Source organism: Saccopteryx leptura, chromosome 9, assembly GCF_036850995.1.
Source record: "Saccopteryx leptura isolate mSacLep1 chromosome 9, mSacLep1_pri_phased_curated, whole genome shotgun sequence".
Lineage (NCBI taxonomy): Eukaryota > Metazoa > Chordata > Mammalia > Chiroptera > Emballonuridae > Saccopteryx > Saccopteryx leptura.
The window spans coordinates 17,778,110-17,793,280 of record NC_089511.1 but is presented as its reverse complement, the minus strand read 5'-3'; the positions used below and the strand labels follow the sequence as shown (position 1 = coordinate 17,793,280).

Sequence of the window (15,171 nt, the reverse complement as noted above, 5' to 3'; positions counted from 1 at the left end):
GCACATAGGAGAAGCGCCCATTTGCTTCTCCACCCCCTCCTTCCTCTCTGTCTCTCTCTTCCCCTCCCGCAGCCAAGGCTCCATTGGAGCAAAGATGGCCCGGGCGCTGGGGATGGCTCCTTGGCCTCTGCCCCAGGCGCTAGAGTGGCTCTGGTCGCGGCAGAGCATCGCCCCCTGGTGGGCAGAGCTGCGCCCCTGGTGGGCGTGCTGGGTGGATCCCGGTTGGGTGCATGCGGGAGTCTGTCTGACTGTCTCTCCCCGTTTCCAGCTTCAGAAAAAAAAGAAAAAAAGAAGCCAATCTAAAAAGTCTTCATACTGTATGATTCCAACTATATGACATTCTGGAAAAGGCAAAACTATGGAGACAAGAAAAGATGGTGGAGAAGGAAGCACTCTGCATCTGTCTCCCATCTAGGCAACTACCTAGATGTACTGGCAGAGTCTGTCTGATATAATTATTTTGGAATTCCGGAGCCTATTGAAAGCTTGCAACTTCCAAAGAAAGACTTAGAAAGTAAACTGGTGTTAGCTTTGGCCAATTGCAGTTCTTAGCACAGTGGCAACTACTCATACTTGCCTGCTCAGAAATGTCCATGGCTCCCACTCACCTACTAAATTAAGACCCATTGCTCTGGCAGGATAGCTCATGCAAAAGAATAAAATTGGACCCTTACCTAACACCATACCCCAAAATTAACTTAGAATGGATCAAAGATCTAAATGTATGACCTAAAACTATAAAACTCAAAAGAAAACAGTGGCCTGATCAGGCGGTGGAGCAGTGGATAGAGAGGACTGGGACGCAGAGGACCCCCCCCCCCCCCCCCCCCCGTCAAGGCACATATGAGGAAGCAATCAATGAGAAACTAAGGTGCCGCAACAAAGAATTGATGCTTCTCATCTCTCTCCCTTCCGGTCTGTCTGTCCCTCTCTCTGTCTCTCTCTGTCTCTGCCACAAAAACAAAACAAAACAGCAAATGCTTCATGATATTAGATTTGGCAATATCTTGGATGTGACACCAAAAGCAAAGTAACAACAACAATAAAAGTGAACTTCAAAATAAAAATAAAATATGGAATAGAAAATAAAATGGACTTCATTAAAAATTTTGTGTCTAAAAACCATATCCACAGAGTAAAAAGTCATTTTTTATTTCCAGAGTATATGAACCAGAAAATAGGTTATGTATGTTTACAAAAAAAGGAAAATTTTTTTGGTTGAATGGTTTGAAAAGTTTCACTGAAAAGGATGGACTTTAAGTTCGGTCATAAAAAAAAGCACGGATTTTTATTAAAGCATTCCAAACAGAAGTGACAACATTAGTTCAGGGGCAAAAGAGGGAGAAAGAAAAAACTATTTATGGAAGAGGGATTGGCTTGGTTTGATTGAAGGATTGGACATTGTAGTTGAGAAATAGGAGACAAGATTATAGGTTAGGTTGAAGAAACAAACTGTGGCCGGAGTTTAGGGGAGGCTTGTATGTAAATTAATAAATCGTTTTCTTTTTTTTTTTTAGGGAGGAGAGAGAGAGAAACAGAAACATCCATCTGTTCCTGTATGTTCCCTGACTGGGGATCTAACCCACAACCTTTGCATATGGGGCCACACTTTAACCAACTGAGCTATCCTGCCAGAGCAATGGGTCTTAATTTAGTAGGTGAGTGGGAGCCATGGACGTTTTTGAGCAAGCAAGTATGAGTATTACAGCTGAGTTGTTTTTTTTTTAATTAATTGATTTTAGAGAGGGAGGAAGAAGGAGAGGGAGAGAGGGGTAGAGAAATATCGATTTGTTGTTGCACTTATTTATGCATTCATTAGTTGATTCTTGTATGTGCCCTGACTGGGCATTGAACTTGCAACCTTGGTGTATTGGGAGGATGCTCTCACCAACTAAGCAATGCAGCTAGGGCAACAGCTGAGCTTTAATATAATTAATCTGACAGGAAAGTACAAAATACACTGAAGGAGAGGAAAGAGACTGAGAGGCAGCATGGTGTAATGGCTAAGAGGACTTTGATGACAGATGGACCAGAGTTTGCATCTCAGCTCTGCCACTTTCTGTATAAGTAGAACAAATTATTTTACCTCTTTGGGTCTCAGTTTCCTCATCTGTAAAACAAGGATAATTATAACCACTTTCAAGGTTGTTGTGAAGACTAAATGAAATAGTGCACAGGGCCTGGCCCAGTGTTTACACCCAATAAATGCTAGCTACTAAGCATTCCTGCTAAGAGACTATTAGGAAAGGGAAAGGAAAGATTGTCAATTGTGGATCATACTATAAAGTATGAACATTCAGCTGGGCTTTAGGGGAGAAAGCAACATCAAACATTAAGGTTCTGAGCCTGAGTAATGGGAATGTTGTAATAACACTAATGAGACCCTCTATGCTGTCTAGAGCTAGAGGAAAGGGGTACATTTGATTTTTTAAAAATGTTTAGCTTTGGAAAAAAAATGTTTAGCTTTGGAAAGTTATCTAGTGGTGATTCCAAGTATATATTGAACAGAAATGGGGGACTGGTACAGAGAGAGACTAATACAGTTTGTCAAAGCTAGACCAATATATTTAAGAGTCATGTACAGGGAAGAAATAAAGCAAGCTGTGGAAATAGGTGAGATCAATAAGGGCAAAGAGTAGAGAAAGAAGAGAGTCTAAAGATATAGTCTAGATATGTTTATTTTAGGGGGATGAGGAAAGAGAGAGGAACATTTGAAAGAGACAGAGATTACATGGTTAGGAGAGTAAGATGAGGATCCAAGACAGTGAAGTTTCCCTGCCTATTCCAAATGTTGGTGGGAAAGCACTGTTTTGAACAACTGAGCGAGTGAAAACTCTTCTCCAAAATGTTTTCTCCTAGCCTGTGTGAGGCAGGACCCTTAACATGGCATAACCACATTTAGTCACATTGAATCACCAACATTACTTACAGGCAAAACTCCCCAGGGATCTAGCACAAACATAATTTCCAGTGGAAGGCAAACCTCTTTAACGTTTCAAAATAACAAAACAAATTTTATATTAAAAAAAATTCAGGCAACAGCTGCAGCTTCTAAGAACCTTTAGAAACAGGGCCCTGTGTTTACTAAAGCAGTTTGTTCTCAGTAGACATTGTGTACTTTAAATAACATTTTAATTCATGGAGTGAATCTTTGTCTGTGGTAATGATATAATATGACATAAGTGAAATTTAATTCAGCTCATACAAAAAGGCAAATTATGCTTCAATGTATCTATGTGTTTCTGGAAATGGATATAGAAATGCTTGTACCTATTAAAAAAACCAGGAAGGCTGTATACCAAATCAACTGAGATTCTCTTTAGGGAAAATGTTTGAGTGATTAAAATATTGTTCTTCATGCCTTTCAATATTTTCCAAAATTATTACAATATAATTTCATCAATTTTTTTTGTAATTTCATCAATTTTGAAGTATTAAAAATATTATTTAAAATGAAATAAATAAACAAATGCATAGTCATGACTTAAATGCATTGAGACTTCCAAGAAAGGAAAATAAAAATCATACCTCATTATGGCTTATTTTACCATGAAAGCTACAAAAATGACTTGTCAATAAATGTCCATATGGGTCGATAAGTCAGGAAAATAAAAGACTATATGTTATAAACTGAAAACCCTTAATGTCTAACCTATACAGTCAACCTGCTAAGGTTATTGCTGGGATTTTAGGATTGATTTTTAGAGTCTGTACATAATTCAAAAGATCCTTCAGAGGGATGGAGGCCTTGACACAGAACGTTTTCTCAAGTAAAAGGTCATCTGATGAGTGCCAGGTTAATACACAAGGGTCCATTATGTGCAATTTCTCCAGTGGAAAGCTTTTTCCTAGTCTGTGGCATTACCATTAATGTGGCATAACCGCTTTAATCATATTATATTACCAATAATGCTTAAAGGTAAAACTTCCCAGGAATACAGCACAAACACAGGAGGTTCTGCAGCTGCAAAGGTTCAAGGTGGAGAAGCCCAGAAGGCCAGGTGTGAGCGGCACTGATGCAGATGAGTCATGAGTCTCTGGCTAATGAATCAAACACCTTAGCAATGCTAAGGGGGTCTGTGGGACTGGCAATGCAATTTTCAGGATGTACTAATGATGTAAAGTGATATAAATGAAATTGAACTCTGAGTACAGCTTGTGCTTTGATGGGTTCTGGCTCAGGCCAGCTCAATACGTAGGGCCATTCTGGCAGTGAGAGCAGGGAGGAAAACCACAGCCAGTAAATCTTGTGTTTGCTTCAAATCTGTTATTTCCTAACTACTATATTTTGTCTTCATGCTACCAAAGACTGGCCACAAAAGCTAAAACAACTAATGCTTTAATTACTTGTGATAAGAGAGAGAAAACTTACCAGTTTCATTCCTGTTATCAACATCACTGACTTTTGAAGCAGAACTTTCATCTGTCACACTGTTTTTCATTGTCTTCTCCCTACAGCTGCCATGTAGAATAATTTATTTAAAAGAAGCCTTCTGAGATCATCAATAAATGCTATTTAGAAAACACTAATTCATGGCAATCACATTTTTAAATCTCTAGAACATATTAATTTCACTTAAAGCCATTTTAAAAAGTCATATTTTTACTGGGAACATGATGGAGAAGCACATTTACAGATCAGCCTTTTCAGTATGAAAGCCAGAAAATTCAGAATTTAGGTGCTCTGTTTTCTTGATACAAGCTTAAGTCTGAATGATTTTGAAGGAGTAAGATATTTTCTTTTGAATTAAAAAACTCAAAACACAGAAAGGAAGGTTTTGCTGCCAAGAATTATAGTAGAGACAACTATAGCCATTAATTTGAAAAACAGACAAGGTTTCTGAGTAGTGGTATTGTGAGCAAGTAAGTGTTTGCACTTCATTGATGTACCACAGCGAGCAGTACAGTAAGTAGATGACCTACACTGTGAGCCAGGCACTTTACACCCACCATTTCATTTAATCATAGGAGCTCTCCTATGATTCATTATCCCCATTTTATGGGTTGGGGGAACTAGGATTAAGAAAGGCTTAAATTTTTTTTTACCCAAGGTTGTGGAGTTTGTAAGATAATACTGGGCACTTGAGTAACATTTTACCTCTGGTTTTGCAGTCATTATATGGTACCTAAACAGAAATATGATGGCACTAATTATTTGCCTTACTAGAAAGTTTATTCAGTTATACATTAATTCATCTCTGTATTTCTACAATAAGCAGGGTACCCCAATACATTTAAAATAGGAATTACTTTATAAAATACATATATACAAGTAATTTTAAAAGAAATATTCCACTTTCTACTGCAGGGTGAACTTTACTGTATGTAAATTAACCTCAATAAACGACTTTAAAAATAGGGAACTAAAAAATAAAATAGGGAACTAAGGATGCTTTCTGAGGGTTACTTTATAAAACATGTAATAGAGTCAGAGCAGAGATAAGCAAAGTCACTAGAAAAGAGAAGACTCTCAGGCCAACAGGCATTGACTTCATTCATTCATATTCAATAAATTATTTCTTAGACCTTATATGTGTCAGACACTGTTCTAGGCACTAGGGATACTGCATAAACAAGACAAGCAAGGTCTTTGTTTTCGTGGACCTTGTTCTCATGTTCTAGTGGAGGGAAAAGGAAATAGGTAAACAAATAAAAAACTCATTCTCGGGAAGAATATTTAATGTTGTGGGGATATGTTCATGATATCAAATTTAAAATGGTATGTAGAAAGAGAAAATTAATATAAAATAACTATTTTTTATTAATTTTATAACTATATATTACAAAACAATATTAAATATTGTTATACATAAACACACACACATATATATATACCTAAGACTAAAGGGATATTTACCATAATATAATCAGTGTTTATTTCTGAGTAGTGGTATTGTGAGTTACTATTTTATTTTTCAGGTGGTTTTTTTTTTTTGTGTGTGTGTGTGTGTGTGTGTGTGTGTGTGTGTACTTTTAAAATTTTCAACAATATGCATTAATTTTATCTTCAAAAATACTAATAGATGCATTTACATGTTATCTATGGGTAGGTACACAGATGTCCAGAGGATGTATACCAAACGTTGTTAGTAGTTAACTCTTGGTAGCACAATATGAGGTGATTTTGACTTTTTTCACTGTATTTTTCTTTATTTATTTTTATTTTTTTTATTTTTCTGAAGCTGGAAACAGGGAGAGACAGTCAGACAGACTCCCGCATGCGCCCGACCGGGATCCACCCGGCACGCCCACCAGGGGCGATGCTCTGCCCACCAGGGGGTGATGCTTTGCCCCTCCGGGGCGTCACTGTGCCGCGACCAGAGCCACTCTAGCGCCTGGGGCAGAGGCCAAGGAGCCATCCCCAGTGCCCAGGCCATCTTTGCTCCAATGGAACCTTGGCTGCGGGAGGGGAAGAGAGAGACAGAGAGGAAGGAAGGGGGGGTGGAGAAGCAAATGGGCGCTTCTCCTATGTGCCCTGGCTGGGAATCGAACCCAGGACTTCTGCACGCCAGGCCGACGCTCCACCACTGAGCCAACCGGCCAGGGCCTTCACTGTATTTTTCTATATTAAATTGTTTGTAACTGACTTCTATTTTTCAAAAATTGTAAAATCACTTATTTAAAAAAAACAAATAAATAAACATGGGTTTTGGGATAGTAGATGTTATGGTATCTTATTTTGATAGGTTTTTAGTAAGAAGAAGTAGAAACATTTAGATAGTTTATTTATGTATTTATTTGTTGATTGATTTTAGAGAGAGAGAGAAACATTGATTTGTTGTTCCACTTACTTATACATTCATTGCTTGAGTCTTGTATGTGCCCTGACTGAGGATTGAACCTGCAACCATGGCATATCAGGATGATGCTCTAATCAAATGAACTACTCGGCCAGGGCCCATTCAGAGCTTCAAGGTCTGTTTACTTTTGGTTTTGTAGAGAAATGCTTCCCTTATCATCCATTAACAAATTTATCTTTAACAACCCCCCTGCCTGTGGTAACATAATGCTCCTAATTCAATAGGTAAAGACCATGTACTGATTTATAACTTGACAAAAAAAGGGTTTGTAAGCATTTATGGGGATGGTAAGTTATCTCATAGTATCTCTATCTCTAAGCCTTGAACATAACTTTAGAGAATTTACAACAATTATATTCAAAGAAGACTCAATTGTTTAAGAAAGCAGCAATGTTCCTACTGAGGGCCAGATTCTCATTCAGGATAAATCTCAATATCTTGAACAGATACTTTTATTCTTGATCTGAGGACTCTTACAACTTGTAGAGATTTCTGCTGGAAATGAAGAAAGTTAAGCAGGAATCCACTACTCTCTATATCTAAAACTAAACTAAAATTTTTTTGTAAAGAATTTCCTTACCTTTTTCCCACCTCTAAAAGGAAATTTTCACTGTTGCCCAACTGACTGAAATGCAGCTTGGCAGCTTTTCTCTCACTTTCTCGTACGGCTCTGTCATCTGGAGGCAAAAACCGTGATCTGAACATGTTTCTTTTTTTGAGTAAACAGTAGTGAGTCAGAAAAATCAGATTCACACAGCAAAAACTAAAGACCAGTCTTATTTTTTGTTAGAGACAGGTCACAAAACAAAGCTATTATGTTGTCACTGAAGCAAGTAGTAACGCAGGGAGACTACATGGATACCATAGTAACAACTGCCACATAGGTGTAACTAGCCCTGCAGGAAAGTAGAGCTTGGGCAGCAAACAAGTCAAATGGCCCAATCTTAAAGCTGAAAGTTACACCATTTCTGAAAGACTTCGCTTAGTTTCCCTATAATAACTTTCCCAGGAACATATGAAATCAAATTGTATATCAATAAATGTACACTCAACAGTAACATTATAAAGAATACAGACTAGCTCATTTGAAGGAATATTTATTGTTCCTTGCCAACTAAACCCCAAAGAGTTGTATTCATTTTCTATTGCTAATACAGTTGCAAAGTTGGGGCACCTGGAAAAACAAATCTCAACCTGGAAACATTTTATTGGGGAGGAAGTGGTGGTGAAACCATCAACTGATGAAAACTAAAGCTGGAAGTAACTGATAAAATCATAGATTGTCATTCGGTAAACAATAAAAGGATTTGTCATACATCCTGCCAACAAAAGGGTTACATAAATATTGACTAATAAACTAATATATCTAGCCAGTGCACACTCTGGGCCAACATCCAAAAAATTAAGAGGCAGCTGGTTTAATGATTCTGGGGCAAGGAATAGGGAAGGAGAGTCTCACCCAGTTTCTCCAGAGTTTGTAGCGTGTACACAGCGAAGAGCCTATAATCTGTATCTTTTCTGACAACGGGATTGAGTCTCAAATCTAGTTCTTTGAGGAAGGGTAAAGGCTGTAGGCGGGACACCTCTACTAATGAAGGAATGTTGTTGTAATATAAATTCAGCTCTTGGAGTGAACATAAATACTGGATGCCCTGCAAAGAAAAGACCACATTATGAAACTGCACACTGATAAGGACTAGGAATCTCACAAATCAAGGTGGAAATACAGTGTGCCCATAAAGTCATGGTGTACTTTTGACTGGTCTCAGGAAAGCAACAAAAGACGATAGAAATGTGAAATCACCAAATAAAAGGAAAACCCTCCCAGTTTCTGTAGGATGATGTGGCAGCATGTGCGCATGTGCAGATGATGACATAACACTGTGTATACAGCGGAGCAGCCCACGGCCAAGCCAGTCAAGATGTGGACGGTACAGAGGAAAGTTCAGTGTGTTCTGTGGCTCACTAAATTCGAATCAGTGACCAAAGTGCAACGTGAATATCGGCGTGTTTATAACAAAGCGCTACCACATAGGAATAACATTACTCGGTAGGATAAGCAGTTGAAGGAAACCGGCAGTTTGGTGGAGAAAGCCCGTTCTGGTAGGCCATCAGTCAGTGACGAGTCTGTAGAGGCTATACGGGATAGCTACCTAAGGAGCCTTAAAAAATCTGTGCATGAGCCCACATCGAACTGTACTGAATAGGTATGAAACTGGGAGAGTTTTCCTTTTATTTGGTACAGATTTCACATTTCTATCGTTTTTTGTTGCTTTCCTGTGACCGGTCAAAAGTGCACCATGACTTTACGGACACACTGTGTATCTATTACTTTCCATCTTTAAACATGTAACCTGAGTCAACAACGAGAAAAGCAGGGTTGAAACTCCTATTTAGTTGCCTGAGAATAAGTATACTGCAGCCGATGGGCAGTGGATATTTTATACATTAAATAATTCACAGATCTCAAACTTCTCCTTTACAAAATCTAACATTTAAATAGTTAGAGTCAATCAATACTTCCGTTGCTCCCCAATCACTCTTCCAATCCAATCCTTCCCCAGTAGTACTTCTCTCGCCCTTGCCACAACCATACTCCCGACCCTAGAAGCACCTCAATTTACAAGAGGAAGGGAGGTTAGCAAAAGAGATGGTTCTGGGGGAGAAGAGCAATGGACTAGACAAAAATAAAACAATGCTATGTCCAGGTCTTCACTCCTGGACCAGCCTGGAATCCCTCTTGTCCTTGTCTCCCCTTTCAGAGTTACTGTCTGAACATAGGCAAGTTTTCTTTTTCAGTTCTCTTCCTGAGGATTTAGCAACCACACCCCTCCATTTATCTGGTAAACAATAGAATCAGGACTGAGAAACTCAGAGGAAAAGCTACACTCTTCCTCCTTTGCTGAAACCTACTACTGAAAATAACTGTTTAATGTTCATGTATTTGGTAGCTGCTTTTGCCCAACACTAAATTTCAAGGCAATACTTTGTAACATGAACATGTATGCAAAATCAGGTACTTCTAGTAATAAAAATGCTTACTGTAAAAGGAACTCTGTTGTTGAGAGTTATTTCAGAAAGGCAAAATTGTTTTCTATCTTATATTATAAAATAATCTTTTTATTCTTCTCTCACTTAAAATTACCTTTTTCTCATTGCAGGAAATTTAGGAAACTCAAAGACATATACAAGACATTTCCAAAAACATGTTTACACTTTTGATACATTTCCTTTTGGCTTTTTCAATTCTGTTCACTTTCATATTGTCAAAGGGTCAGTGGTTAGAAGAGTTATCAGTGCCTTTAGCCCCACTCTTAGGGAAATACATCATTAGGACTGTGTATAAATGTGTTCAATGCCCCAGCTCAAGTAATCTTTTAACGTCTCTCATAGTAAAAGTCAAGGAAAGACTTTTAACCTCCTCTCACTTTTCCTAGTTGGCTTAAATTCATATTCCGCAAAATTACATTAGAAATAATCATGAAACATATCTTCCCTGGTAAAACTAAACAAAATGATTCAGAGATTAATATATGCAGTTAAGTCATAAATGCAAAAAATATAGAAAACTAACATTTACTAAGTGCTTCCTATATAAAGCACTGTAGGAATCTTATATGTTGTATGAGATTATATATGTTAATTTTTTCTTTTTAAAATGATTGATTGATTTTAGAGAGAGAGAGAGAGAGAGAGAGAGGATGGGAGAGAGAGAGGGAGAGAGAGAGAAAGAGAAGCATTGATTTTGTTCTTCCACTTAGTTGTGCATTCACTGGTTGTTTCTCATATGTGTCCTGACCAGTGATCAAACCTGCAACCTTGACATTTCAGGAACAACACTCTAACCAACTGAGCTAACCGGCCACCTTACATATATTAATTTAATCAATCTATACACCAGTTTTGTGTCCATTTTACAGAAGTGAAAATAAAGAGAGTATAAAAACAAATTACAACAATGTTCATTCATTTTTTTTAGCCTGAAATAGAAAATATATATATGTGAAAAGAGAAGACCTAAGCAACTCTGAACTAATACTTTCTGAATCTGATGAGCCAAATACAAATGGCTAATACCAAGTAGTCTAAAGCCCTAGGTCAACTTGGAGTTTCTGCTTTTAGAGTCCTCGTTGGAAATTTGCTCTTTCTTGGACTTCTTCTTTTAGGGCCCTTAGTTTTAGACCTTGACATTGGATCTGGCTTCTGTTGTTGAACCAGTATCCCCGAAAAAGTGAAAAATTGGCAGGATAATCTAGGAGATCATGAACTAATCCTAGGTAGCATCTGAGAGTCTATCACCTTCTTCAGTCTTGCAAAGAAGGGCTTTATCAAGACAGGTCCAGCCTGACCGGGCGGTGGCGCAGTGGATAGAGCATCGGACGGGGATGCGGAAGACCCAGGTTCGAGACCCCGAGGTCACCAGCTTGAGTGAGGGCTCATCTGGTTTGAGCAAAAGCTCACCAGCTTGAGCCCAAGGTCACTGGCTCAAGCAAGGGTTTACTCGGTCTGCTGAAGGCCCACGGTCAAGGCATGTATGAGAAGACAATCAATGAACAATTAAGGTGTCGCAATGCGCAATGAAAAACTAATGATTGATGCTTCTCATCTCTCTGTTCCTGTCTGTCTGTCCCTGTCTATCCTTCTCTCTGACTCTTTCTCTGTAAAAAAAAAAAAAAGAAAAAAAAAGAAAAAAAAAAAAAGAAAGACAGGTCCATAGCTGAGCAGAATGGGGGAACATGTGAAAGAAACCTCTGGAGGTCTACCACAAAGAAAGTAAAATTTCCATCTCTGTGTATGCAAGCTTATGTCCAAAGAGCTCTTTTTGTGTGTTTACTAATCTTCACACACTCTGCTTAAGTCTGACCCACCCCTTAGGTCTACTTTCCTGCAATGCCCTCTGCTCTACCATTTCCTGACCTGAAAATTTTTTTTTTCTTTTTTTGTATTTTTCTGAAGTTGGAAACGGGGAGCCAGTCAGACTCCCGCATGTGCGTGACCGGGATCCACCCGGCATGTCCACCAGGGGGTGATGTTCCGCCATCTGGGACGTTGCTCTGTTGTGACCAGAACCACTCTAGCGCCTGAGGCAGAGGCCACAGAGCCATCCTCAGCGCCTGGGCAAACTTTGCTCCAATGGAGCCTTGGCTGCGGGAGGGGAAGAGAGAGACAGAGAGGAAGGAGAGGGGGAGGGGTGGAGAAGCAGATGGGCACTTCTCCTGTGTGCCCTGGCTGGGAATTGAACCCGGGACTCCCGCACACCAGGCTGATGCTCTACTACTGAGCCAACCGGCCAGGGCCTGAAAATTTTTGTTTTCAAAACCACCATTTCCTCCTCCTCCTTGAAAAAACTCAGTTATAACCTAGTTCAGTGTTTCTCCATATGTGTTTCATGTACCAACATCATCAGAATCCCCTGGCGTATATCCTGAGCCCATGTCAGACCTATAACTCAGAACCTCTCTGGGAGTAGGGATTAAGAATCTGTACTTTTATAAGTGATTCTCATAATTTTTTATACACATTAAAATGTGTACTATTGCCTGACCAGTCGGTGGCACAGTAGATAGAGTGTCAGCCTGGGATGCTGAGGTCATAGGTTCAAAGCCCCAAGGTCACTGGCGTGAGCGCGAGCTCACCAGCTTGAGCATGGGGTCACCAGCTTCAGCATGGGATCTTAGACAATGACCCTATGGTTGCTGACTTCAGCCCAAAGGTCACTGGCTTGAGCAAGGGGTCCAAGGGGTCACTGGCTCAGCTAGAGCACCCTGGTCAAGGTATGTATGAGAAAGCAATCAATGAACAACTAAGGTGCCACAACTATGAGCTGATGCTTCTCATCTCTCTCCTTTCCTGTTCCCCCCTTAAAAAAAAAGTGTGCTGTTGCTCAAGGCTGTGATAGTTTTTTTGTTTGTTTGTTCTTTTTGTGACAGAAACAGAGAGAGTCAGAGAGAGGGACAGAGAGACCAGAAGGGAGAAGGAGATGAGAAGCATCAATTCTTCATTGCAGCACCTTAGTTGTTCAATGATTGCTTTCTCATACGTGCCTTGACCGGGGGGGAGGGGGGGCTACAGCAGACCAAGTGACCCCTTGCTCAAGCCAGCAACCCTGGTCTCAAGCTGGTGAGCCTTGCTCAAACCAGATGAGCCCATGTTCAAGCCGGCGACCTTGAGGCTTTGGATCTGAGTTCTCTGAGTCCCAGTCCGACGCTCCATCCACTGTGCCACCGCCTGGTCAGGCAAGGCTGTGATAGTTTAAGACAGTTTTCCTTTGGTACAAAACAAATTTTTCTCAATACTTTACAATAAAAATTTTCAAACAGAACAAAGTTGAAAGAATTTTATAGTGAATAATGAAATTTAGTTTGGAAATATTTAAAAGGAAGACCCAATATCTCTCCGGCTGACATGATCTATCTCTTATTTCTTCCCATAAAAAAATAAATAAATTGAAATGAACTGCTTAATCAGAGAATAAAGAACTTACCTTTAAGCTAGTGATCAAATTTCTTGATAAATCTAAGGATCGGAGGTTTTTAAAATTTTTGAAGGCATCACCAATGGAATGGATTTTTCCAGAATAAGATCCCTGCAATGAAAGAGACTCCACCAATTCTGAAAAGAGATCATAAGTAGATAAATTATGAACCTCTGTTTGGATAAACATCAGTCAGTGAAATTATACCTTTCTTCCTCCCACATCCCTTCTGTGAAAGGCCCTATATCCAATGCTCAGAAGAAGATCAGCTCTTCCTTTTAAAAGCAGCAATACAGTCATAAAACTTGGTTTTACAGAACCCTTGGGTTTCTCTAATTACTGTGAAGAGTGTAGTAAAAGTCTCCAAAAGTTCTCACACAATTTAAAAAGAAATTCAGAAATCCCACTGCTAGAATTTAGCCCTGTAGATAATAACTCATAAAATTTTCCCAGGATATATAATATATACCAGAAGGATGTCAACATCAGAAAGGTTTTAGAATAGTTGAAAAAAAAGGAACAAAAGAAAACTTGTCAAAGGGCCCATCAGCAGAAGAGTAGAACCAGTCCTAAATAACAGTACACTGATACAATGAACAATGTACTAAATCTGTGACCTTGTACAAGTCACTTAACTTCTCTGTACATTAGTTTACTCATTTGTATTCAATAAAATAAAAATAACAGTACTTAACTCATAAGATGTTGTAGGATTATATGAATATATTTACAAAACTTAGAACAGTACCAGACACATGGTAAGTGCTATATATGTGTGTTAATTATTGTTACACAGTCATTAAAAAGAATAAGGTGGGAGGTGGGGGGTGGCCGGGGAGTTCAAATCAGACCATCGGTGTAAATGACCATGTATAAACTAAAGTGTGGTATGTAAAAAAAAAAAAAAAGAATAAGGTGTATTTGTAGATACTCATATGGAAAGATTTCCAAGACATTAAGTGAGGGGAAAGTATGATTGTGTGTGTGTATATAACTGAGTTTTAAAGATATATACATATGAAAGAAAGAGAGAGGTCAACTAGACTTCTAAGAGCACTGAAAATAGAAGAATCTCAAAATTGTTGATAGGAGCTCACTGGCAAGTGTGTGATGGACCAAACTGAGAAAACAATCAAAACAGAAAGGAGGTTCCATAGGACTCAATTTGCAGATAAATGCTAGGTGAGTGCCTGGCGACTGCATTGAAATAAGGTCTTAAGGTGCTGAAGCAGTCTAGGACCTACAAGTTCTAGAAAGTAAAAAATGGAAGTTCCCTGTCAAGACAATACCCACATCAGGGAGAAATTAGTAGAAGCAGAATCCACATTGAATAGGACAGAAAATCAGGTTCAAAGAAAAGAGGAAGACTAGACACAGTGTGGGAGGGAAGCAAAGATGACAGATCTCAGGGAGCATAAAGCCCTATTTTTAGTACATTGTAAACACAACAGTGAGGAATCTCCAAAACGTTGAAACTACAAAAGCAATTCTAGCCTACTCTTCCCATCTAAAAGTATAGGAAAACTTACTGCATTTAAACAAAGAACCGGCCCTGGCCGGTTGGCTCAGTGGTGGAGCGTCGGCCTGGCGTGCAGAAGTCCCGGGTTCGATTCCCGGCCAGGGCACACAGGAGAAGCGCCCATCTGCTTCTCCACCCCTCCCCCTCTCCTTCCTCTCTGTCTCTCTCTTCCCCTCCCGCAGCCAAGGCTCCATTGGAGCAAGGATGGCCCGGGCGCTGGGGATGGCTCCTTGGCCTCTGCCCCAGGCGCTGGAGTGGCTCTGTTCACGGCAGAGCGACGCCCCGGAGGGGCAGAGCATCGCCCCCTGGTGGGCAGAGCGTCGCCCCCTGGTTGGCGTGCCAGGTGGATCCCGGGCGGGCGGGCGCATGCGGGAGTC

At 39.7% G+C, this 15,171-nt stretch overlaps 1 protein-coding gene across 1 annotated transcript in view; it reads right to left on the bottom strand.

Moving 5' to 3' along the window:
- The window catches only part of LRRC36 (leucine rich repeat containing 36), a 35,584-nt gene extending 28,032 nt beyond the window's left edge, over positions 1-7,552 (bottom strand). Inside the window, 2 exon segments of the mRNA XM_066348804.1 lie at positions 4,373-4,458; positions 7,381-7,552. Coding sequence (XP_066204901.1) covers positions 4,373-4,458; positions 7,381-7,505 — 211 coding nt within the window. The 5' untranslated portion in view covers positions 7,506-7,552.
- Between the last annotated feature and the right edge of the window lie 7,619 nt (positions 7,553-15,171).